The 23,058-nt window shown below is 52.7% G+C and overlaps 3 protein-coding genes across 5 annotated transcripts in view; 1 reads left to right on the top strand and 2 right to left on the bottom strand.

The window, feature by feature from the left end:
• Positions 1-562: 562 nt before the first annotated feature.
• P3R3URF (PIK3R3 upstream reading frame) lies at positions 563-1,235 on the bottom strand. Its single transcript, XM_027537398.1, has 2 exons — positions 935-1,235; positions 563-708 (listed from the first exon to the last, which is right to left on the bottom strand). Exons 1-2 carry the CDS (start codon positions 1,176-1,178, stop codon positions 665-667), a joined length of 288 nt encoding a protein of 95 aa, XP_027393199.1. The 5' UTR covers positions 1,179-1,235; the 3' UTR covers positions 563-664.
• A 3,189-nt stretch (positions 1,236-4,424) lies between these two features.
• TSPAN1 (tetraspanin 1) lies at positions 4,425-9,537 on the top strand. The gene is made up of 8 exons (XM_027537395.1): positions 4,425-4,563; positions 5,024-5,088; positions 7,744-7,950; positions 8,177-8,251; positions 8,352-8,450; positions 8,528-8,683; positions 8,786-8,869; positions 9,057-9,537. Exons 2-8 carry the CDS (start codon positions 5,032-5,034, stop codon positions 9,102-9,104), a joined length of 726 nt encoding a protein of 241 aa, XP_027393196.1. The 5' UTR covers positions 4,425-4,563; positions 5,024-5,031; the 3' UTR covers positions 9,105-9,537.
• Positions 9,538-11,842: 2,305 nt separating this feature from the next.
• The window catches only part of POMGNT1 (protein O-linked mannose N-acetylglucosaminyltransferase 1 (beta 1,2-)), a 12,615-nt gene continuing 1,399 nt past the window's right edge, over positions 11,843-23,058 (bottom strand). Inside the window, exons 1-22 of one of the 3 annotated variants that reach the window (XM_027537390.1) lie at positions 20,933-21,045; positions 20,282-20,451; positions 19,560-19,674; positions 19,315-19,433; positions 18,461-18,526; positions 18,257-18,370; positions 17,418-17,535; positions 17,120-17,218; positions 16,830-16,957; positions 16,419-16,489; positions 16,115-16,190; positions 15,832-15,915; positions 15,701-15,742; positions 15,435-15,493; positions 15,020-15,092; positions 14,809-14,937; positions 14,599-14,724; positions 13,581-13,645; positions 13,342-13,386; positions 12,977-13,112; positions 12,619-12,728; positions 11,843-12,519 (exon numbers count right to left, since the gene is read on the bottom strand). In XM_027537390.1, the coding sequence (XP_027393191.1) occupies positions 12,432-12,519; positions 12,619-12,728; positions 12,977-13,112; positions 13,342-13,386; positions 13,581-13,645; positions 14,599-14,724; positions 14,809-14,937; positions 15,020-15,092; positions 15,435-15,493; positions 15,701-15,742; positions 15,832-15,915; positions 16,115-16,190; positions 16,419-16,489; positions 16,830-16,957; positions 17,120-17,218; positions 17,418-17,535; positions 18,257-18,370; positions 18,461-18,526; positions 19,315-19,433; positions 19,560-19,674; positions 20,282-20,401 (1,983 nt within the window). In that variant the 5' untranslated portion in view covers positions 20,402-20,451; positions 20,933-21,045 and the 3' untranslated portion in view covers positions 11,843-12,431. Of the gene's footprint in view, positions 12,520-12,618; positions 12,729-12,976; positions 13,113-13,341; positions 13,387-13,580; positions 13,646-14,598; positions 14,725-14,808; positions 14,938-15,019; positions 15,093-15,434; positions 15,494-15,700; positions 15,743-15,831; positions 15,916-16,114; positions 16,191-16,418; positions 16,490-16,829; positions 16,958-17,119; positions 17,219-17,417; positions 17,536-18,256; positions 18,371-18,460; positions 18,527-19,314; positions 19,434-19,559; positions 19,675-20,281; positions 20,452-20,932; positions 21,046-23,058 lie in introns of those variants that run through there. The other 2 variants (XM_027537392.1, XM_027537393.1) reach the window with 2 other exon arrangements.

Here is a 23,058-nt window from a genome sequence, read left to right as displayed (position 1 = left end):
GGGTGACCCCATCCCCCTCCTGGTGGAGCAGATGACTGCCTCCCTGGCCTATTCATACCCTCACACACACACACACCTTGACACACAGCTGGCCACGGAGACACACTCATCTCAAAGGCACACTCAGCCACGTCTGCTTCAAACTCCATTCTCTCTGTCTCACTCACACTAACCCTCACAGGCACACAGAGGCACATACATCTCACACTCAGACACTCATTACGCTGGAGCAGTGCAATCTGTCTTTCATGCCATCTTTTTCTGATTTATGCCTCTACCCTTCTCCCCAGTGACCCAGGTCCCTATACCTTCCAATATGTCTACGGAGACCCTTTTCCCTGTTCTGATGGGAGTGCAAGGCAGGAAGGACCCCCACCTCACAGGCCAGAGCAAAAGCTGAGGCCAAAGATGGTATGTGTTGCCGACCTTGTTCTGTCCTTCCAATGTCTTCCTGTGATGCCTGCTGCTGCTGCTGAAGCCTGTCCCTGGGAGCATTCAGCCCTAGCCCTGCCCTCATACCCTCCATAGTCAGCTGGAAGCACCTGGGAGTGGAGGAAAGCAGTTGGAGCAGAAAGGACTGTATTTGTCTGCTATTCACCACTCGTGGCCCTGAGGAGATGAAGGTCCGGAGCCAGCCAAGCTTCTGGACTAGTTTCTGGATGTTTCAGAGGATCAGAAAGCTGCCAGGTTGACAGAGGTGTCTGAGAACTGAGGAGAGAAGGGAGAGGAAAAGAGTGTGAGGAAGCTCCACTGCTCTTAGACTCTCCCATTTCCCCAAGCCGTCCACTTCAGCTAACACGTCCTCCTCCATTACGGCGCTCAGACTCTGGGGTGCTAGAGTACCTGCACAGGGCTCATGTGGGTAGGACTTCAGTGGCCCTGTTCTCCTCCCCCACCCCACCCCACCCTACCCGGGCTCAGGCCCTCAGCCTACCTTGCGGTGCAAGGATCAACACCCTGGTGGTGGCAGTTTGGGTGTCGTTGATATCCGTGGCCACACTGGCAAGATTGGTGGTTACAGTGGTGCCAGCTGGGCCTTGCCGTTTCTGCCGGTACCTTCTGCGGCTACACTTGAACATCTTGGGAAAGCGGGGCCGAGGCCAACCCACGCCTGGCCTGCGGTAAGGGGAAATTAAGCCCCGGGGCCGAGGGGCACGGACAAGCTGAGAAGGCCCCATGGGTGCAGTGAGCTTCTGTAAGGTGCCTGATGGTGCTACTGGCCAGGGCAACGCGGCTTCTGTGACATACAGAGCTTGTGTAGGGGTGATGCTCTTTATTACAGAGCCTGGTGCCCAGCCCCTCCCTAAGGGTTTGACTCCGTCACAATTCCCTCCAGGGATCCAGCCCCAGAGACAGAAAACTTCAGTTTAGCCCCTTGGGAAAGGAACTCTGAGTAAAAAATTCACTCCCTCACCTTTTCACTCATCCAATGTTAATAATATTAACATTGTTTACTGAGCACTTACTATGTGCCAAATATGGTGCCAAGTCCTTCACAAACATTACCTCATCTAATCCCACAACAACCCCACAGCAAGGAGATTCTATCATTATTCCTATTTCACATACAGTCGATTATCATTATTTGTGGTTCAGTTCAATTCAATCGCTCAGTCGTGTCCAACTCTTTGTGACTCCATGAACTGCAGCACGCCAGGCCTCGCTGTCCAACTCCCAGAGTTTACTCAAACTCATGTCCATTGAGTCAGTGATGCCATCCAACCATCTCATCCTCTGTCATCCCCTTCTCCTCCTGCCTTCAATCTTTCCCAGCATCAGGGTCTTTTCCAATGAGTCAGTTCTTTGCATCAGATGGCCAAATTATTGGAGTTTCAGCTTTAGCATCAGTACTTCCAATGAATATTCAGGACTGATTTCCTTTAGGATGGACTGGTTGGATCTCCTTGTAGTCCAAGGGACTCTCAAGAGTCTTCTCCAACACCACAGTTCAAAAGCATTAATTCTTCGGTGCTCAGCTTTCTTTATAGTCCAACTCTCACATCCACACATGACTTATGTAAAAGCCATAGCTTTGACTAGACAGACCTTTGTTGACAAAGCAATGTCTCTGCTTTTTAATATGCTGTCTAGGTTGGTCATAATTTTTCTTCCAAGGAGCAAACGTCTTCTAATTTCATTATTTGTGGTAGTTATGTTCCAATAAAGTCACCACAATCATGGTATTAGCAAATATTTAGCCAGTGCTTTCAGGAGAAATACAGGATTAGATTCATACCAAGCTCTGGTCACAATATCTTGTCAACTCACCAATAACCTAATTTATGTGTGTTTCTATTAAAGGTGCTTCATTTAAAATATATTGATGTCATTAACATTGAATTCGTAGCCAATAGCACTATAACACGTACCTGAATAAAGTTTATCCAACACAAGTATTTTCTTCATAAGGCACATGACAGTCTTCTTGTACTTAGGAACACTAAAGAGCACTTCAGTGTTATGCTAGAGGGGGGTATTTAATAGCAAAATCACCAACAAAAAGCACATAAGTGCAAAAAAGTGACAGACAACAAGTAGGCCACAAAAAGAACACTTGTTTATGAGAGTCGAAACAAGAAAGCAGAGCATCCCCTTGTTCAACCTCATCTGAGAACAAGCGTGTTGGACAACTTGAATTTTTTTGCTGCTCTACATGTGTACATGAATGACCACTAAAATGCCGTGAGTGTGCTCTGGACTTACAGGTCATTTTATGAGTGGGTAAATTCACAGATGTGAAATCCATGAACGATGAAAATCGACTGTACAAGGAAACCGAGGCTTAGCTGAGTGAAGTCACACAACTAGAGGCAGGCAAGGATTCAAATCTGGGATGGCCAAGGTCCAAAGCCCAGACATTTAACTCCTGCTCTTCTGCAGTCAAAGCTTCCCAAGTGGCTCAGTGGTAAAGAATCCGCCTGTCTTTGCAGGAGACACTGGGTTCAATCCCTGGGTTGGGAAGATCCCCTGGAGGAGGAAATGGCAACCCACTCCAGTATTCTTGCCTGGAGAATCCCAAGGACAGAGGAGCCCGGTGGGCTACAACCCAGGGGGTCACAAACAGTTGGATACAACTGAGCAACTGACCACACAGCACATTCTGCATTTATTCATTCATTCAGAAATGTGCACTTAACTTTCTGTATCTCTCTTTCCCCATATTGAAAAAGCAGATGAAAAGAGAATCTTATAGGATTATTGTGAAAGGTAAAAAAAAAAGCCTACGATATAAGTTACACATTGAAAACATGATCTGTACAAATATTCATGTTAACAGCCTTCCTCTCTTTCCTGTCTCTTCAGCTGCCTCCTCCCATTATAAAAACAAATTAAAAATCTTCCACCCCACACCCCCTCTGGCTGTGACTCTCCTTGTTCTGAACTTTTCACTCTGTGGTCATTCGTTTATGTCCCAGAATGGGAAGAAAAATCTCATTTTTAATCTCATCTTAAAACCCTGTAACTATTGTGTTATACAGACCAGGAAATAGAGGCTCAAACTCAAGCCTAAGAAATGCCCCCAGGGTCACACAGCTAATAAGCAACAGAACCAGGATTGGAGCACTTGGCCTGAGTGACTTAAAAGCCAGAACTTTCCCAGCAGCTCAACATCAGCAGCCGGGAAAGGACTCGTTAAGATGGGTATAACAGAGCTGAAGAACTTTCAGGGGAGGGCAGTGCTTTTGTGGGACCATGGTGCCCTCTGCTGGCAGGAAGGGAGGGGTGTATACAGAATGCTAAGAGGACTGAGGAGAGAAAAAGTGTGGGGAGGGAGGAGAGGGAGGAAAGACTCAGGGAGGGAAAAGATGGGTTGAAGTTTCCTGGAGGGAGAAAAAGGAAGAGTCGTTTGTTTGCCTCTCAGAGGAGGGGAAGAAAATGCCAAGCCTGGGTCACTTCCTTGAAAGCATGTGTGGGCAGGCCTGCATGAGTTTGTGTGTGTGTGTGTGTGTGTGTGTGTGTGTTTGAGCGTTTCAGTATGCACCTCAGATGTTGCTCTGGATTGTTGCTAGGAGTCAGCCCACACAGAGTTCACAGGTGTGTGTGCCTGTGCAAGTGTGCATTCGAGAGCACTAGGAGGAGTTGATGTGTGTATGTGGGTGTGAATACACAGCCTGGGCAGGTGTGTGTACCTGCGAGCATGTGGGATGTGTCCGGCCATCTCGGCAGGTGCAGGTTAGGAAGCAGCTGTGCCTTGCTGTGGAAGGCACACGGTTCTGGGGGGCGCTCACCTCAGCCACAGACAGCTAGCTGTCTTACTCAGATCAGGAGGGGCGTTGCTGTGGTTGGGTTGCCAGGCGGAGGCCAGAGGCTGCTGGAGCTGTGGGGAGGGAGCGGCAAGCAGCAGGGGGCAGCAGGGGCAGGCCGACCGGGTGCGGGGGGGCGGGGGGTGGGCGGGCAGAAGGAGCCTTTAAAGCTCCTGCCCCGCCCACAGGTGAGCAGTGCCGTGAGAGCCCGCGCTGTCTCCCGCTTGCCCACTCAGTGGCAGTTCTCCTGGAGCTGTGGTCCTCTCTGGAGCCTCAGCAGATCCCTCTTACAGAACTTACTACCAGGACCCCTGACCAGGTGATGGCATAGGATAGAGACTCTCCTGTGAAAAGAGAGCAATCTGGAAACAGGTTTGGGGAGCTGGGAGGGCCACGGGGAGGGTCCTGGAAGAGCCTAGGATTGGTTTGGGGTGGGGGGAGTGGAAAGTCCAGGATAAGCAGGAGCCAGGTAAGGACATGGAGTGACCCTGAAGTGGGGGAATCAGGCTCAGGGTGCCTGTGGGATGGACGCACGTGGGATGTTAGAATTTCAAAGTGTCAGGTGTTAGTAGAGGGCCTGGGCAGTACAGAGGGTTAGGGGTATCAGGATGGGAACTGGGGAAAGTCCTGACGCGTCAGAGTCCAGAGACATCAGAGTCCAGAGGCAGGAGAAGCTTGGTAATTATGTGAGTCCAGGATGCTGGAGTCTGGTATGTCAGTCCAGGCTGGGGGAAGCGGTCAGGGAGCGAGATCCTAATTCCCACATGTCTGCCTCCCAGGAGCCACCATGGGGTGCTTCAACTTCATTAAGGTCATGATGATCCTCTTCAATATGCTCATCTTTGTAAGTATGGGGGTTATGGGTTATTTAGGGTTCCCTACAGGAGTGGGTCTTAACCTGAGTAGAGCCCCAACTGGGGAATAAGAGATTGCTATGTCCACTCTTCCTGAAAGTTTCCCCTGATGATGAGATGTGGAAGTCTCCCCGAAGACTGAGTCTTGGCTCCAGGAGCAAACTAGCTGCCACACAACTTGGGGTGGAGAAGTTTAGGGGCATCCTCTCCTTCCAGGAAGTTTCAGGTTTAGAGCAGGGCAGGGTAGGCTAACAGGCTAGGGCCTCAGGGAGGGGCAGGGGTTTGCCCAAGATCACCTAGCGTGGAAGGAAATTCAGTGGCCTGTGTATGGTGGGGAGCCAAAAGCCGAGAAGGTCCGGAGATATGAGAGTAAGAGTTTCAGCTGCAAGCGGAATTTGTTGTATTTTTTCAACAAACACTGCCTAAGACTCTGTGCCCTCAGGGATCTCGGGTCCAACAGGCCAGATAGGCAACCAGTTTTCCACAGTATGTGTGGTCTGATCACAGGGTGCATTGAAGGGGCTTGAACCCTGCCTAGTCAGAGAAGACTTCTAGAAGGAAATAGCTGAGGCTAGGAATTTGCACATAGTGAGGGGGTTGGTAAAGCATGCAAAAAGGCCCAGAGGCAATGAAATCAGATATTGTTCAGAAAACCAGGAACAGACTATATAGGGCATGTTTGAGGAAGCTGAGCAATGAGGCATGAATCTAGAGATGGTGGTAAAATTGGGGAGAAATAGACAACATGAACAAAGGACAAAGCCCTTGGATGGTGGCTGAGGATGGAGGAAGGGGCAAGCAAGACAGAGGTCTTGGAGATGATGACCACATCTCCTCTCTGCTGAGAGCAAACCTGGTGGGTACTTCATCAGCAGCCATGTACCCAGTGGACTTGCAGCTCAGGATATTTGGAAGTCATGTGCCCGTAGGTGGTCATTGAAGCCATGGGTAGGGTGAGCACACACAGGGAGAGTGAACTCCAGGAAACTCAATTTGTAAGGGATAAACAGAGAAAAGGCTGCTGCTGCTGCTGCTAAGTCGCTTCAGTCGTGTCCGACTCTGTGCGACCCCAGAGATGGCAGCCCACCAAGGCTCCCCCGTCCCTGGGATTCTCCAAGCAAGAACACTGGAGTGGGTTGCCATTTCCTTTTCCAATGCATGAAAGTGAAAAGGGAAAGTGAAATCGCTCAGTCATGTCCGACTCCTAGCGACCCCATGGACTGCAGCCTACCAGGCTCCTCCATCCATGGGATTTTCCAGGCAAGAGTACTGGAGTGGGGTGCCATTGCCTTCTCCGAGGAAAGGCTACCAGGAAGCAAATAGAGAAAGAGCATAAGGAAGCAAAGCAGGAGAGCAAGGTGTCAGAAAGTCAAGGAGGATACACCCATGGCTGAGCACAGGTTGTCACCAGAGACCTCAAAGCCACAGGAGACTGGGTGAGAGTGAGCAAAGGATGAGGAAGTGGAGACATGAAGTGTAGGTGAATTTGGAGGAATTGGGCTAGGGGTGAGGACAGTCTCTGTTGATGGTGTGGCCTGTGCCTTGGGCTTCTTCTCCTTTCAGGGAACTAGCCTTTATCCCTGTATCTGAAGAAGGCAGCAGGATTGCAGGGATCTGGAGCACAGGGGTTCTGGCCCAAGGGGGTTAAAGGCAAATCCGGTTTGGTTTCTGGCCTCTGTTGCCCAGGCCTTGCCAGACTGGGCAGGGCTGGCCTCCGACTCCTTGAAATCTGACCCCACAGGCTAGAAGCCCAGTCTTGTGTCCTTGGGCAAACATGCCTGGGATCCACCCACAACCTGCCACCTCGCTCCTGGTTCCAGCCTCAGTTTCCATAGCCGGAAAGTGGGGACTGGACACCTGGGTGGTGTCAGGCTGATTCATCCACTGAAGCACTGGGTCAGCGAGGCTTTGCTCTAAGAGCTGTGGGAACTGGGCAGGGCCCTCCTTTCCAGTCTTGGCCTCAGGATCACCTCTGAGGTGGGGTAGAGCCTCTCAGAGCTCTGGCTGTACTCCATCTCTGGTGCCTCAATTTCCACTTGTGTGGCAAGGAGAGGTCTAAGCTGGTCCTGGAAGAGACCCAAATGGGGGGCCTTAGGGTGGGTGTCCCTTCTTACCATTGCCCTCTCCAAGGTTGGAAGCAGGTGTTAAACCTCAGCCACACCTCTGTTGCTATAGTGACTGTTGAACCTGCTCAATGCTACCACCCTCCTCTTTCTGCCTATCAGAGAACCAAGGTGTTCCAGGCACCTATAACCCAGAAGCGAAATGGGGGGGAGGTGGCTGCTGGCCGGGGGTGGGGGGTGGGGGGGAGGGGCAGGTGTTCACCTGCTTGTTTGCACTTCAAGCTATGTGGCAGGACCCTGGCAGTGGTAAGGGAAAGCTTTGCCCCTCCCCCACACCGTGGCTATTTCTGGAATCCCTGGTCCCATTTACATCTGCCTAGATGTGCAGCCTGCTGCTGACTGCAGATGTCCCAGCTCCCATCTTTTTAGCTCTAAAGATGAGTCACAACTCCCTACAGGATGAGTTTTTGGACTCCATACCCAATAAATGGGAAAGTTTCTCATCTCCCATCTTCCTACCTGAGCTGTGTGATAGGGAGCTGCCTGACAGCACTCTTTCAAAGTCTGCTTCTCTGTCCCCAGCTATGTGGTGCAGCCCTGTTGGCAGTGGGCATCTGGGTGTCGGTTGATGGACCATCCTTTGTGAAGATCTTTGGGCCGATGTCATCCAGTGCCATGCAGTTCGTCAACGTGGGCTACTTCCTCATTGCAGCCGGTGCTGTGCTCTTCGCTCTTGGTTTCCTGGGCTGCTACGGTGCCCAAACTGAGAGCAAGTGTGCCCTCATGACGGTGTGTCAAACCCAGCTCCACAGGCCCATGACCAAAGCCCAGGGTCCCCTCACCCTTGACACTAGGCCCTGGGGATCCCCAAACCCTGCTCTGGATTCCAAGGGTCTCAGCAAACGGGGCCCCTGCCTTGTTTTCATGGTGGGGTGGGAGGGCAGAGCACGATTAGGGTAAGGAAGGCATGAGAGGCTCTCTCTCCCTAAAACTCAGATCCCTGTTCTCCACTCAGTTCTTCTTCATCCTCCTCCTCATCTTCATTGCTGAGGTTGCAGCTGCTGTGGTCGCCTTAGTGTATACTACATTGGTGAGGAACAGGGATGAGGCAAAGGGGTACCACTGGGCAAGCCCTGAGAGGGGGCCACACCCTCCCCACCAGGCTGTAAACACTGGCCTTCCGCACCCAGGCTGAGAACTTCCTGACGGCGGTGGTGGTGCCTAATATCAAAAAAGAGTACGGTTCCCAAAAAGACTTCACTCAAGTGTGGAACTCCACCATGGCAGGGGTAAGGTGGGCTGAGGGAGACTTGGGGGTGGGGAGAAATAAGCAAGGCCCCTCTGATCATCTTCTCTTCATCTCCAGCTTAAGTGCTGTGGCTTCACCAACTACACAGATTTTGAGGGGTCACCCTATGTAAGAAAGAACGGTACCTTTCCCCCATACTGTTGCTATGACACTGTCAATAACTCGCTCATGGAACCCTGCAACAATTTCACCGCCCATAACATGAGTGTACAGGTAAAGGTTGGCCTAGGAGGTTGGGATGCTTTAACGACCTCAGGGTGCTGAATGAGAATGGGAGCAGCTGCTGACTATAGATGCTCTCTCCCCTCCCCCAAGGGATGCTTCAAACAGCTTCTGTATGACATCCGAACCAATGCAGTCACTGTGGGTGGTGTGGCAGCCGGAATTGGGGGCTTGGAGGTAAGGAGAGGAGCTTGGGGCAGGATATCCCCCACCCTGGTTCAGGGCTGCTTGACCCACCTCTGAGGCCCCTCTGGAAGAGACAGACTTCTAACAAAGCTTCATGATCAGTGTCTGGTGGGACAGGGGACTACAGTTTAAGGACCCTGATATGTCTCTTCATCTCTCCCTATTCCTTCCCCACCAGCTGGCTGCCATGATTGTGTCCATGTATCTGTACTGCAATCGGGAATAAGTTGGCTTCTCCTTCCACCACTGCTGCTGTCGTATGAGAACTGTGAAGAGGCGATGATCAGGGTGGGGACAGGATCTAACAGTGTCTCTTGGGCCGGAGTTGACCTAACTTTGTTCCTCTGGACTCGGGGCCAAATGGACACCACCCCCTTCAACTGGAGCCTGACATTTCCTTCTATTGGTGGGTTTGGGGTCCTCCTATTCCAGAGCCCCTAAGGTAGCCAATCCTCTTACCCATTCCTCCAGTCTGTCCCTTAAACACTTGATACCCTCTCAGAGCAAGGCGGGGGGGTGCTCTTGGGGATCCCAGTACTCCACAGGGGGGATTAGAGAAAGGCAGCCCATAGCATGAGCATATACAAAATCAGCAGTTACAGAGCGGATGTGTAGAAGGCATTTCAGAACTCATAAACCCATTAAAATGTTTATCTGGACTCTGTGTATCCTTGGGGAGAGGGACCTCAAACTTGTCTACACTGGCCTCAAACGCCTGTGGGGTTGTTGACTCAGAGGCTCCTGGGAAGGCAGCAGAAGGGAAGTGGCATGGAGGCGGGCCGCTATTTCTCACCTTCATTTGGATTGCAGACCTGGAAGGGAGCTTAACAAGAATGCCCAAGAGGTCATTGAAGGAGGTGGCAGGGGCTGAGCCAGTCTGCAGCCCTATAATGTGGGAGGACTTTGGCCTGAAACTACCCCTTCCTGGGTAGAGGCACTGGACTGGAAAACTATGAAAATAACAAGCTTGTGCCCAAATAGGGGGCAGGGAGACTAAAAATACTGCCAGGGCAATGGAAGAGGGTCATTCCTTAAGTTCTGGGAAGCCCTCCAGAAGCCCCCACCAGGGCACCCAAGCTGCCTACCCTTCCCAGGCAGGCAGAGCCCCACACCTGTCCCTGCTTTGGGGACATCAGAAAGAATTTCATTTACTCTCTTTCTTGGTCACCCAGTGCTCTATAGATCTGATCTCTTATTTAGTCTTAACTACCCCATGTTCCAGAAACTGGGCCTAGAGAGCCCAAGTGACTTGTTCCAGGCCCACAACCTCCTATGAAAAGCTGGGCCTGGATTTGGGTCCAGCCCATCTGACTCCAGAGCCAGGTGGGGTCCTGGCTGACATGGTGGCATGATTCACTTTTAAGTCACAACATCCCAGACAACCATCTGATCACTGCTGCAGAAGAAAGAGCACTAAGGTGGGAGGCCGTGGCCAGAGGGTATGGTGTCTACCTCCAAGCCAAGCCCAGCCTGGCAAACCAGGCCCCCTTGCCTCCCTTTCACCCTTCGATCCTTCTTCCCAGGCTTTACTAGGACAAGCCAGAACCATCACTTGCCCTGAGTCCAAAAAAGAACTGCAACCTTGCCAGTGCAACACGGTCCAAGAGCTAGTCTTCACGGCCCAGATCAGGAGTCTGCTGGGGAATGGGCAGGTGGAGTACTCGGAACCCATCCCACCTTTCTATGCCTCATACCGCCCAACCCCCAGTTGCATACATAGAGGCTGCAAGGGATTTGTTTGCCCTGGGCGGGCCTCGTCCACCTCATTACAGGTTAATTGCTCCTCAACCTGGCTTTTGTGGCACCTCGAACACTATCTCTACCTCCGGCAAACACTGAAGGCGTCATGGTGGCGAGAAATGCTGGAGCCACATACCATCCCTGCCATTACTGAGCAGGGCTCCAGGCACCAGTGGAGAGGCAGGGGCAGAGAGCTGATGACAGGGCGGAGTTCCTGCCAGTTCCTGCCTCCTTGGCCAAAAAGCTCCATACAAGGAGCTCATCCAGCTCACTTTACAAGGGCTCTGCAGGCAGACCCCTTCTCAAACTGTCCTATACACACTTTCATGAACTTAAGTCCTTCACAGATTCCCCAGTTGCCATGCCTTGGGCTGTATCAACTACTCCTCTGGATAATATCTTCCATCTTCTGGCAGGCTTGCATGATTTACATCTTCTCTGGATCACTGGTTGGGTAGGAATCTGATGAAAATGATAGCTTTTCCCCAGAAAAACGCTCAGATACGGAATCTGTATACAAAGTACCCTAAGGGCCACAGGCATCCTTGTTCTTGCGTCTCCATCTGCAGTGCACTCCTCACTTCCTGCATGAGGGACATTCAGCTCTGTCTTGCCCACTTCCTTCCCACATGCACTATCCTCACCTGCTCCCCATCACCTCCTCATCCCCACCTATTCCATTTTGCTCTCTCTTGCTCCATTTCTGGGGACAGGTCCTCTGGCCCAGATGAACTTGGCAGGAAACAGTAGGATGGTTAATTGAACAGTGGGAACGGGGCGTGGGGTGGCTGCTCTGAGTTCAGGCCCAAGTAGCGGGCAAAGGTCAGGCTCAGTTGTTCTAGGGTGGACCTTAAGTAAAAATCTTGGAGTTTGAGACTCGGGCATCCCCTGGTGGCCAAAAGGCACTAGTGAAAGTCGCTCAGATGTGTCTGACTCTTTGTGACCCCGTGGACTATACAGTCCCTGGAATTCTCCAGGCCAGAATACTGGAGTAGGTAGCTTTTCCCTTCTCCAGGGGATCATCCCAACCCAGGGATCGAACCCAAGTCTCCCACTTTGGAGGTGGATTCTTTACCAGCTGAGCCACAGGGAAGCCCAAGTGGAAAATAACCCTGTGGAGGATAGTAAAGAAAACTCACCATCTATCATCACCATTCTCTCTCCCACCCATCCGTGTGTGTGTGTGTGTCTCTCTCTCATACACACACAGTCACGAGACACATCCCCAGAGCTTTTCTCCTTTTTTAATCAATGACCACCTTATCCAGCTTTGGAAATCTGGACAAAGAGGAGGCTGAGAAGAGGCCTGGTTCAGTGTCTGAGGGTCTCTGAGTGAGTCTGCATCAGCAGGTGGGCCCCAGGTGGGCCTGTCCATGGGTTGGGCACAGCAGTTTCCTGAGTAAGAGCCTGCCCCACCCTCAGGGCAGCACCCCAGTCCAAGAAAAAAAAAAAAAAAAAGAATCAAGGCCCTCCAGGCTTCAGCTGTTTCCAAGGTCCTCAGGACAGTCAATAAATATGTTAGATTCTGAGTCAGGCCTGGGAGGAGGGAGTATGCAAAGGGCAGGATGGGCTGCCCAGGGATCCCAGTGATTCCCAGGTACTCTCCTGCCCTTTCCCGACAAGGAAGTAAATAAATAGACCTCCAACTCAGGAGCAGAGGAACCCTCCCCTGGGAGTTAGTAATTAAGTCTCATGTTAAAAACAAACCAGACCCAGCCCCTGCCAGTGTCTACAAAATCCTACAGGATTGGGTAAAGGGCTAGCCTGCCTGGGGGTACACAGTACCCAGCCCTGCAGGTTCCTGGAGGAGGTCTCATGTCTGTTCTGCAGCTCCTGGGCCTCCCTCCTCCTTTGGGGGTGACTCCAAGAAAATTGGGGTGATTGATGGTGGCTTCTTCATCCTGAGAAGAGAATAGGAATGTGGACAGAGAAGCGGTCACTAGCTACATCCCCTAATCCCATCAGTCTTCCATTTCCCAGGACAGGATAGGGTCACTCACGAGTACGGGGAGGCTGGGACCCCCACCACCAGGAAGTGGTTCTTCTTCCGAAACAGTCTCCACAGGCCCCGGTGGTTGCCACGCACATCCAGGTCCCAGATTCGGAGGCACTGGGGGTGGGGGAGGGGGGCCGACAAAGGCATAGGTCAGAGAGCTGTGGTGAGGGCCCGCAGCGCCACCCCCCTCAGCAGCCTTCTCAATTTGCAAGAGACAGCATCTTCAAGACTACGAATTTGTGACAGGGGCTAGAAGAGAGGCTCTGAGAATATGAAGAGAAGGTTCTGAAGTAGAGGAGTCCAGAAAGGCTCCCTGTATCTTGGGGAGGGGTATTCCTGGGGGAGGTGTGGTATTGGAGCACCTTGGCAAGCTGAGTCCAGGTGGTGAAGTCATCGTCCTTCTCCATCCGGATAAAGGCCACGTAGGTGTGGCCCTCTGTGTCTGGCAGGAAAGAGTCTTCACAAGGGTTCTTGCTGTGGTCCAGAACCTCTGCTTCGCTGCAGCAGGGGGCGGGGGAGAAAGGCCAAGACACGGCCCACCTCGTGACTGTGTCACACAGGCCCTTGCTTTTAATGCTCTACTGTGGCTATCTTGAACTTCTTAATAATTTTTGAACAAGGGACCCTGGTTTTCATTTTGCACTGGACTCCAAACTCTGGGGCCAAGACTCCCAGTATGTGACATCTCCTGACTCCCTGACACATCCCTCACTGCCCTCAGCCATACCTGAGCAGCCTGTGAACTTCCACTTCATAAGCATCCTTCTTCAGACTGAAGGAGAGGAAGAACTGAGTCGGGGGGGAGAAATCAGTGCAGGGGAGGGGTGCAGGAGCCCCTTAAGGGACCACATGTGGGTTGGGGGCAACAGGGCTGGGGTAAATACACAAGCCCCAGGGTGGAAAGGGCCTGTCAAGTACTGGTCATCGAGGCTCCTAGACCTCCCCTTTGCTGTCCGCAGCCTCTACCTGTCCACGTTCCTGAGCTGGACACCTGGAACCGTGTTGAACTTGTGCTTCTTGAAGTAGGCCTCCTGGAATGGATGTGAAGGTAAGAAGCAGGGCCTTATCTTGGCTGGCCTACACCTGCTGCAGACCCACCACACATCCACAAGACCCACAGATGAAGTCCTAGACCTATAAAAGCCTCTCTAATTTCCTCGTCTTCCCCATCCTCTCGGCAGTATGCTACGAGCTTTAATCTGGCTCCACCATTGCCAGACAGTTCACACTGGCATCTCATGCTACTGGCCCCTGAGCTAGTCCTTATCTCCAGCGGTTCTCCCTGGGCCTGCTGTTCTAAGGCCACAGAAGCTGGGAATGAGGCCTGCAGAGCGACAGGTTGGACTGGGAGGGAGGGAACTTTATGACTAAGGAGCTGAGGGTGAGGGAAATGAGGTCACTCCCTGTTCCTCTCAGAGATGAGTGGGGGTCTTATAGTAACCAGCCTCTGAAGGCCCTCTTGGCTTCTAAGAGGTCCCAAAGTGGAAGCTGTCCATTCCTTCACACTGGGTTTTCTCAAGGTCTCCCTGGCTATAACTGGGGAGTGGCCTTTTGGACACAGCCATGAAGGGGTGGGGACTGGGGCCCTCCCTGTTCACTTCAGGCTGAGGCTTCAGCCTCAGCACTTATAAGGATAGGAGAGAGCACAATTTGCAGGGCTGGACGAGTGCGTGGCAGCAGAAATACCCTCCCCACACCCACAGTCTAGTGCTAAGAATAGCAATAATAAAAATAATACCAGCTGACCCTTATATAATGTTTACAGTCCAAAGCATATTACGCATACTAACTTCTTTAAGCTTCACAACCCTATGAGGTAGGTGGTATTTTTATCCTCCTTTCTCAAATAAAGAAACTAATGCAAAAGGCAGTTACTAACAATTTCCCAAGGCTAACTGGCTAGTGAGTGGCAGAGCTGAGCCCATGTTCTTGCCCCATCTACCACACTGTACTCCCCGCCCCAACACCCGTGCCTCCCACTCACATGGAAGTAGCCATTCATGTTGAGGCCAACGATGCCGAAGTGGTAGGATCGGGACACGTCAGGGATAATGCATTCTCGGCCTCGGCGTTGTTCCGGCATCCGCATCCACATGTCCCAGTCCCAGAGCTGGCAGTGTGGAAGACAATGGGAGTTTAGAGGTTCGAGCTGGCAGGGGATTCCAAGCCTACCCACCCTCCCCTGCCAGGGCACCTTTTCTGGTGTGGGCCACTTGGGTTCAAGCTCCTCCTTGTACAAGGACTTCCTGAGCACCCAGCCCAGCCCAGGCATGGTCTCCACACGGTATAGCAGTGCTGGGTCCTCTGCCGTGTGCTCATAGCCCTGTGGACAGGCGGCCACGAGAGGAGGTCTTAGCTTGGGGCCTCTGCCCATCCCTCAGCTGACCCCTGGCCGCTCAGCCTACCTGGTCATTCCAGGCAGAGATACAGTACAAGCTGTCGTCCTCCTCCAGCAGGTGGATGGATTGGCTCAGGAAACTGAGAGGCAGGGTCCAGGGGTTCAGAGAGGGGCAAGGACAAACCCAGTCACACAGTGATGCTGGAAGAGCTGGAGATGGGACTCAGGAGTCATGCCTCCTTCCACCTTCCCCTCAAACCCCATTCATCCCTTCCGTTTCCATTCATCCTTTCTGCTCTCTCCTGCTGCCCCAACACGGCCAGCCTACCTTTGCTCAGGCATTCCCCCCCACTTTGGAGACTGGTTCCTCCAGAAAGCTTTCTAAGAGCCCCCACTGGAGTTGGGGGCTTCTTCCCTGGAGACCCAGTCAAGCAAAGAGGCCCCATGCAGCTTGGAGCTGCATGGAGGAGGCTCCCTCTCACCTGAAAAAATCCACAGCAATGTCCAGGTCCTCTTCCAGAACCACAGCAAACTTGGCTTCCTAAAGCGGGTGGGGGACAACATGAGCCCTAGGGAGCTTTCTCATCCCATGTCTCTCCCACCTCCATCCACTTCTCAGGCCACACTGCCCCCATTTTTCATATCAGGAGGATGAGGCCCAGGGAGAGGAAGAGCTTGCTATATGGTAAGACCAGACTTATGCTCACTTTCCCCATCTAGGTCCAAGAGTTTTGTCCTTACTACTCACCGGAAACAGGTTGAAAGTGGCAGTGAGGCTGGCCTTGTAGTGCTGGGTGGGGAGTAGGAAGAGGGCACGTGAGCTTTGGGGTGGACAGTGGGGCCAGATGTCCACCCCTTCCATCCTTGCCCAGGTGGTACCTGAGACACACGGGCGTTCTTGATGCTGATGGGAGTGTGCTGGATGCCCCTCAGACCAAACAGCGCCACCACATCCATCGGCTCCTAAGGGGCACGGCCATCATGTGAGCCCCCCACCTCAACTCCACCCCCTGCCCACCTCTGCAGGTTCTGTCTCGTCAAGCCCTGCATGTTTCACAGCCCTTGCCTGGGCTGTCTCCCCTGCCAGGCCTCTGTGATCATTGCTACTCAGTACCTGCAACCCTGCACTCTGCTCTGCCCAAAGCCCCCAAGCCCCACTCACCTCATAGTAGCCATCGATGAAAACTGTTATCATCTGGGGAGACACCCCCTGGGCTGAGAGTAGAGAGCGCAGCATCCTGGGGAGCCCAGGGATGGATTAGACCTCTTTGTCCCCCCAAAATCAGGACTCCTCTATACTTACAGATGGGCCCCAACTCCCCATGTTCACCCACATAAGTGAATGGACCCATAATCTGTTGCCTTTCCACCCACCTCAAGCATTCTTCCTGCAGATACATGAGCCTGGGGTTCCCACCACTAGCAACCTCCTGTTCGGTGCTAGATTCAGCCACTCCCGGGCTCACCTGTACAGGTAATTGGGCCGGTTCCCTGCAATGACAGCCACAGGCACATTGAGGACCTTGTTGTCTGGGAGCTGAGGGAGAAAGAGTGTTCAGCTCTTGCCTTGTTTTCTCTTCAGACTGGGATTCCCCACCTGGGGAAGAGTCTTGAGGGAGAGGGGGACTCAAGGGAAAAGGCAGAGGGCTTCCCTGTCTTGGCCCCTCCACACACTCAGCTCAACTCCATCTCCAGGCCTTTGCTCACATGGTCTGCTCCTTCCCCCCAACCGGGATCCCCCATCTTTCAGAGTCCAGTATAAATCAGCTCCTGGTTCCCTCCAGGCTGGGGCAGGAAAAGCCCAACCGGGACCTTTCCTGGGGCCTCTTGCCTAGCTGGGGAAGAGTCCGGGACTCACTGCCTAAAGCCCCACTCACTGGGTCAGGGCTGAACTCGATGGGTGTGGGGTCCTTGCAGCTGCACACGCTCCCATAGCCCTCAACTTTGCTGCAGAAGCGGCGGCGGCGACGGTTCAGCTCTGTGTCTGCCCAGTGGCACTCTGCCTCTGAGGTGGGGGGAAAGATGAGGTCAACAGGATGGGAGAATGAGGCCAGTGTGGTTTGGAGAACACCAGACACGCAGTTGAGAATGCAGGCCTGTAAAGAGAACCCAGATGCCCACCCCCAGCCCAGACACTGCCCTGGAGCCCAGCCCCCACTGACCCCACCTTCAGCTGAGCTCAGCGGCACATCTGTCTTCAGCAGAACTGGATCCCCCCAGGAGGAGAGGGCAGGTGACTTAGAATGTTTCTCCCCGAGCACAGGACCTGGCAGGGGGCAGAAATGAGGGGCAATGGGGGCCCTAGATCCAGGCTCTAGTGCTGGATCTTCTTCCCATCTCCTGGCCCAGCTTTATCCAGCCCACCAGCACCAACTCTGCTCGGACCCCTATCCCACCCCATCTCCTGGAGTTCTGCTCCTCCCAGGCCCTGAATACTACAGGGTGGATGCCTATGGTGCTGGCACCTCCTTTTCGTCCCACGAAGGCCCAGGTGTCTCTCCAGCCCAGGGCAGGGCCAGCCTGGCTGCCTAGGCTCCTCAGCAGAGCCTTGGCGGTGTCCTTGAGGTGGAAGGAGCCCTCGTCCTAGGAGACCAGAGAAGGTGATCAACCTGACTGGCACAGCTCCAGGAGACCTGGCCTCAGGGAATACTAACCACAGGTCAAGCACCATGTAAAATCTTTACTTAAATCAGCTCACTGAATTATCACATCCCAGAAAACTGAAGGCTTAGATTCTGAGACTCACCCAAGGTCACCAGGCTAAGCAGTCGTTACCATGGTCCCACACGGTACCCACCTCTGTCCCCTGCCACCTCCCTGCCCTCCCCCATCCTGCTCCATCTCCACTGGCAGCCTTGTTCCGCAAGCATGCCAAGCACCTTTCCAATTAGGGGTCTTTGTGCTTGCCTTTCCATCTAGAATGCTCTTTCTCCAGATATTCACAGGGCTCACTTCTCACTACTTCCAGCTTTCTGTGCACAGGTCATTTCCTTATAGAGGCCTTCCCTTTCTAAAACACACTCCATCACCCTGTCTCCCTTGCTTAATTTTCTTCTTCATATAAGTTTTCGTTTCCTGACATTATAGATTTATCTGGCTGCTTTCTGTTGATCTTGCCCTGTGGGTATAAACTCCATAAGGGTAGGGACTCTGTTGTGCTCTCCACTGACAAGTCTGGGATTGGAACCTGGTCACCTTCCTCCAGAGGCTTTTGCCACTCTGCCATATTAGGGGCACGAACCCAGGGCCACAAGCAGAGTTGAATTAGGGGCACTGGGAATGGGGCCAAGGCCGAGTCACTGACCTTGACGGTGCAGATGAGCACTCGGCCAGGTGCCACCATGTTGAGGAACAGCACCATGGCCTCATCCTCATGAGGTGAATAGGTGTCAAACACTCGCTTTGCCATCACATGGCCCTGGCAGGAGACACAGCTCCTGTGAGTTAGTGTCACCAGCAAGGAGGGCTTAGCTACGGCCCTCTAGGTCCCCTACCCTGAGAACCTCACCGTGGCCTGGTTGAGGACGATGACGTGGATGCCCCGGCCCTGCTCTTGGGCCTCATCCTCCAGCACCTGCAGAGTAGTGTAGACAAGGACAAACTCTTCATTCTGGCATTTGAGGTCTCTCTGTCTTATGGGCACTTACAGAAACAGCTGCATGAAACAAAACCTCCCCTCCTTCCTCTGCCTCTGGTCACATAGTTCTCTTCAGACCCAGCTTGAAGCCCAGCTCTTCAGGAAGTCTCCATAGTTCTCCCATGAAAAGAGATCCCATCTTTCTACTCCCGCTGTCATGACTTTTAGAGCCCTTGACTATCTCTGCCTCATGCTGGAGCTATCACAGTTTATCTGACTGAACCCCTCAAAGTAGAGGCCAGGTCTGGTTACCTCTGGATTCCCAGTGTCCAGACCAAGGCCAAGATCAAAGAAGGCAGCAGGAAGTAGTTACAAAATAAATAAATCAATAAAGTAACTGCCTACTAATATTAATTATCACTTTTGATAATACCCGCTGCTGCTGCTGCTGCTGCTGCTGCTGCTAAGTCGCTTCAGTCGTGTCCGACTCTGTGCGACCCCATAGACGGCAGCCCGCCAGGCTTCCCCGTCCCTGGGATTCTCCAGGCAAGAACACTGGAGTGGGTTGCCATTTCCTTCTCCAATGCATGAAAGTGTAAAGTGAAAGTGAAGTCGCTCAGTCATGTTCGACTCCTAGCGACCCCATGGACTGCAGCCTACCAGGCTCCTCCGTCCATGGGATTTTCCAGGCAAAAGTATTGGAGTGGGGTGCCATTGCCTTCTCCGTAATACCCGCTACATATGATATATTTCATATACTTTACACCAGGCACCAGCCCACTCACCGTGGTGCCGTCCACTGCCACATACACTTTGCTGCGGCTTGAGTATACCTCCACATCCAGGACACGTCGGGGACCACTGCCTCTGCGCCGTGGAGGCTCCAATCGGCCCAGGGCCTCATCTGTTGGGGTGTGACAGGTCTTAGAGATGGTCCCTCCAGCAAAATCTGGGATCTGCCTGCCATTTCAGTCTTAGGATCCCAGGGGACCTCCCTCCACCGCCAATCCCAGCCTCAGTCTGGCCCTACCATAGTCTTGTTCTGGCTCCAGGTCTTCACTGGCCTCGCTGATAGCTCGTCGTGTGTCCAGGATCAACTTGATGTTGACAATGACGGTCACCAGTAGGAAAAGCACGGCTCCTGTCTGAGGGGATGGGTGGGGATGATAAAGAGGTGTACCCCCTCCAGATCACTGAGGGTCTTCCTGAAGTGAGGGCTCTGGCTGAAGCAATGACATGGGGAGAACCTGGGTTTCCTGTCCTCTCTCTGTATGACCAGTTCTACTCCCCCAGACCAGGGTCCAGTTTCATAACCACCTCCTTCAGAGGCCCACCCCTTCCATCAGGGCGCTCCCTACCCAGAACTCCTGTATTCTTCCATTGGAGGCCTTGAGTTCCTTGGTCCCCTCCACAATTAGTTCCTAGAGATGGAGCCAGTCCCAGAGAACCACACGGGGAACTGGAAGACCTGGGTCCTAGCCCTGCCTGTCTGACAGGTGTGTACCCTGGGCAAAGCCTTCCTGATCCAACTTCAGCTTTGTCAGAAGCCTAGGAGGTTGTACTTGGGTTCTGATTCCAGAACTCTGGGCCTGAACCACTACCTGGTAGGGACGGGAGACAAAGAGGTTTCCCCTCTAGGAAGCTGCTGCCTCTCTCTGGGGTGGGGCCAGCCAAGGTAGGTCCCGTGCCCATAGTCTAGGCTGGGGGCAAAGCTGAGAGGGAGCCCCTGGGAGTTTGGGGACACCTCTATACCTGACAGAACCTCCGCAGGGCCCGCTGGTTGGTCAGTTTATACTTCCAGGTAAGATACCAGCTCCGCTTTTTTCGCGCCCCAAAGGGCTTGATGAGGGGGCTGGGCTTCCAGTCGTCCATGTCGTATGGGGGGGTCACCACTGTCCTGGCCAACCCATGCCTGCAGCAATCTGAGGAGACCAGAGGGTCACATGGGGTAAGGTGTTCTTCCCAGAGTCTGATGTTTTCTCCAGGAGATGAGGGAGGACCTCCCAGTAATTATTCCCTGCAGGCATCCATGCTCTGTGACCCAGAGAAAGTAGCTCAACTACTCTGGAAAGGAAACCTTCGAAGGGGTCAGAACACCTGCAAACTCAAACTCCCCTGTGGCTGGAGAAACTGACAGGACTGCTCACGGTCCCGGGGGTGGAAGCCAAATAATCGGCTCTCAGGCTCATCAGTCCCTAAAAGAACAAAGCCCCAGACCTTCCTAATGCTCGGGTGAGCAAAGGGCAGCGAACTCCCAACATCACCATTCTCTATCCGCTTCGGCCCTCGCCCCCTCCGATCTGGCCTTGCTTTCTTCCTCCCGGGGCTCGGGGCAGCCCGAGCAGTCGGGGGATCCGCCCGGGCCACGCCACCCCTCCTGGACCCCCGTCCAGAGACACTCACATCTCAAGGAGCCCTGGCCCCGTTCGAGCCCCACTCGGGCCCGCACAGCTCGGCCCGGAGCACCGCGGCCTCCGCCTCCTCCATGCCGCTCGCGGCCCCGCCCCGGCCCGGCCGGCCCGCCTCCCCGCTTCCGCCGCCGCAGCCGCCGCGGGGTGAGAGGGCGGCGGGCGGTGCTTAGGGCGGCGGCCAGTGTCTGCTGCCCGCGAGTCCTGGTAGTGTTCGGTCCCTCGGCTGCTTTGCAGCCGGCTGGCCGGGTGGGCGGCTGCGGGGAGCCACTTCCCGGCCCCCAGTACCGCGTGATGGCAAACCCGATTCGAGTCGGAGTCCTAGAGCCTTGGACTAGACCGTGTTGCGCGCCAGAGTCAGAAGGGCGACAGGCCTGGAACATAGACACCCACCTCTTTTTGCTTGGGCGAGGCTGCACCTAGGTCTAGTGTATGTGAGGCCATTGAAGACTACGGGGAATTAAAACCTGGTTATACCACTCTCCTAGACCTTGGGCAAGTCATTTCACGTCTCAGCATAGGTTTCCTTCTCTGTGAAATGAGGATGCCTTTACACGATGCATACTGCATGGCAGTCACTGTTCTAAGTAAGCACCGCACTATATTAACTCATCTAATTCCACAACAACTCCAAGAGGTAGGAACTATTACTATCCCAATCATAGAGACAAAGAAAATGAAGCTCAATATCACGAAGTTGGTAGAGCTAGAATTCAAACCCAGGCAGTCTGGTTCCAGATTCCTCTTAACCCCTCACTATACTGATAATAGCTTAATAAAGTTCAGCAGGTGTGAAGCATTTAGCTTAACACAGTGGTTCTCAAACTTCAGCTTGAATTAGAATCACTTGGAGGGGTTATTAAAACAGATTGCTGTGCCCCATTCTTAGAGTTTTTGATTTAGGAGTCTGGAGGGCAAAGCAGAATACTGCATTTCTAAAAAGTTTCTAGGGGATGGTGCTGCTTATTTGAAATGAGTGGGTGGCCATGGCACGGTTTTAGGCAGGAGCAATATAATCCAATTCAGGAGAAAATATACTGTCCTGTGGACAGTGGATTAAAAGGACACAGAGGAAGCCAGTAGATTAGATTTTTTTGAGCTCTCCATATTCCATCTGCTTCTTAAAATGGTGAGATGGTATCCTCAAAATGTTAACAGGGCTTGTCTTAGTAGTTGAGGCAATCTCAACTACTTCTAAGTAGTGACTGAGTGACTTCTAATAAGTAAGTATGTGTTGAAGTGAAGTGAAGTCGCTCAGTCATGTCCGACTCTTTGTGACCCCATGGACTGTAGCCTACCAGGCTCCTCAGTCCATGGGATTTTCCAGGCAAGATTACTGGAGTGGGTTGCCATTTCCTTCTCCAGGGGATCTTCCCAACCCAGGAATCAAACCCGGGTCTCCCACATTGTAGGCAGACGCTTTACCGTCTGAGCTACCAGGGAAGCCCAAGTATGTGTTAGAACAGAATAAATCCCAACATATTTTAAAAAGGTGTCCCTTGGGGTTCCCCTCCCCACCCTCTTCTCTCCTCAAACTCACTCTTCATAGAAGATCTCATCCACTCTCGTGAGCTCTCTGACCATCAAGATTTCTAAACTCATTCCTGCAGACTTTCTCCTGAGCTCCAGGCAGACCCGTGTTCAACTACTGTGTGAATGTTCTCATAGGCCCCTCCAGTCCAACATGACTCCTGCAAGAACCATCTCTCTTCAATCCCAGTCTTCTTGGGTTCCCTTCCTTGGTGCATAGCATCAGGTCAAACAGCTGGGAGTCACCCTCAATTCCCTGTGTCTCTCTAGCTATCAGGCCAGATCTGTTTGCTCACCATTATATTCTTTGTACCACATACCATGGCTAGAACATAGGAGATTCTCCATAATATTTTTTGAAATCATTTGGTTTCTGAACAAATACTTATTGAATGACAGTATAGATAAACGAATGTTACTAGTTATCAAGTCTTGTCCATCATACCTTCTAAAGATTCCTCCTCCATTCAGGTCTAATTCTTTTCCAACTTCACAACCAGCCCCTGTCCAGGACATTTTAGTTTCTTGCCTTCTACATTGTCTCCTTGACTTCAGATATTCACCCCTTTAATTCTCCTTGCAAAATCCAGA

Source organism: Bos indicus x Bos taurus, chromosome 3 (genome assembly GCF_003369695.1).
Source record: "Bos indicus x Bos taurus breed Angus x Brahman F1 hybrid chromosome 3, Bos_hybrid_MaternalHap_v2.0, whole genome shotgun sequence".
Lineage (NCBI taxonomy): Eukaryota > Metazoa > Chordata > Mammalia > Artiodactyla > Bovidae > Bos > Bos indicus x Bos taurus.
The sequence above is the reverse complement of the archived record's forward strand: the minus strand, read 5'-3'. Positions and strand labels throughout refer to the sequence as shown.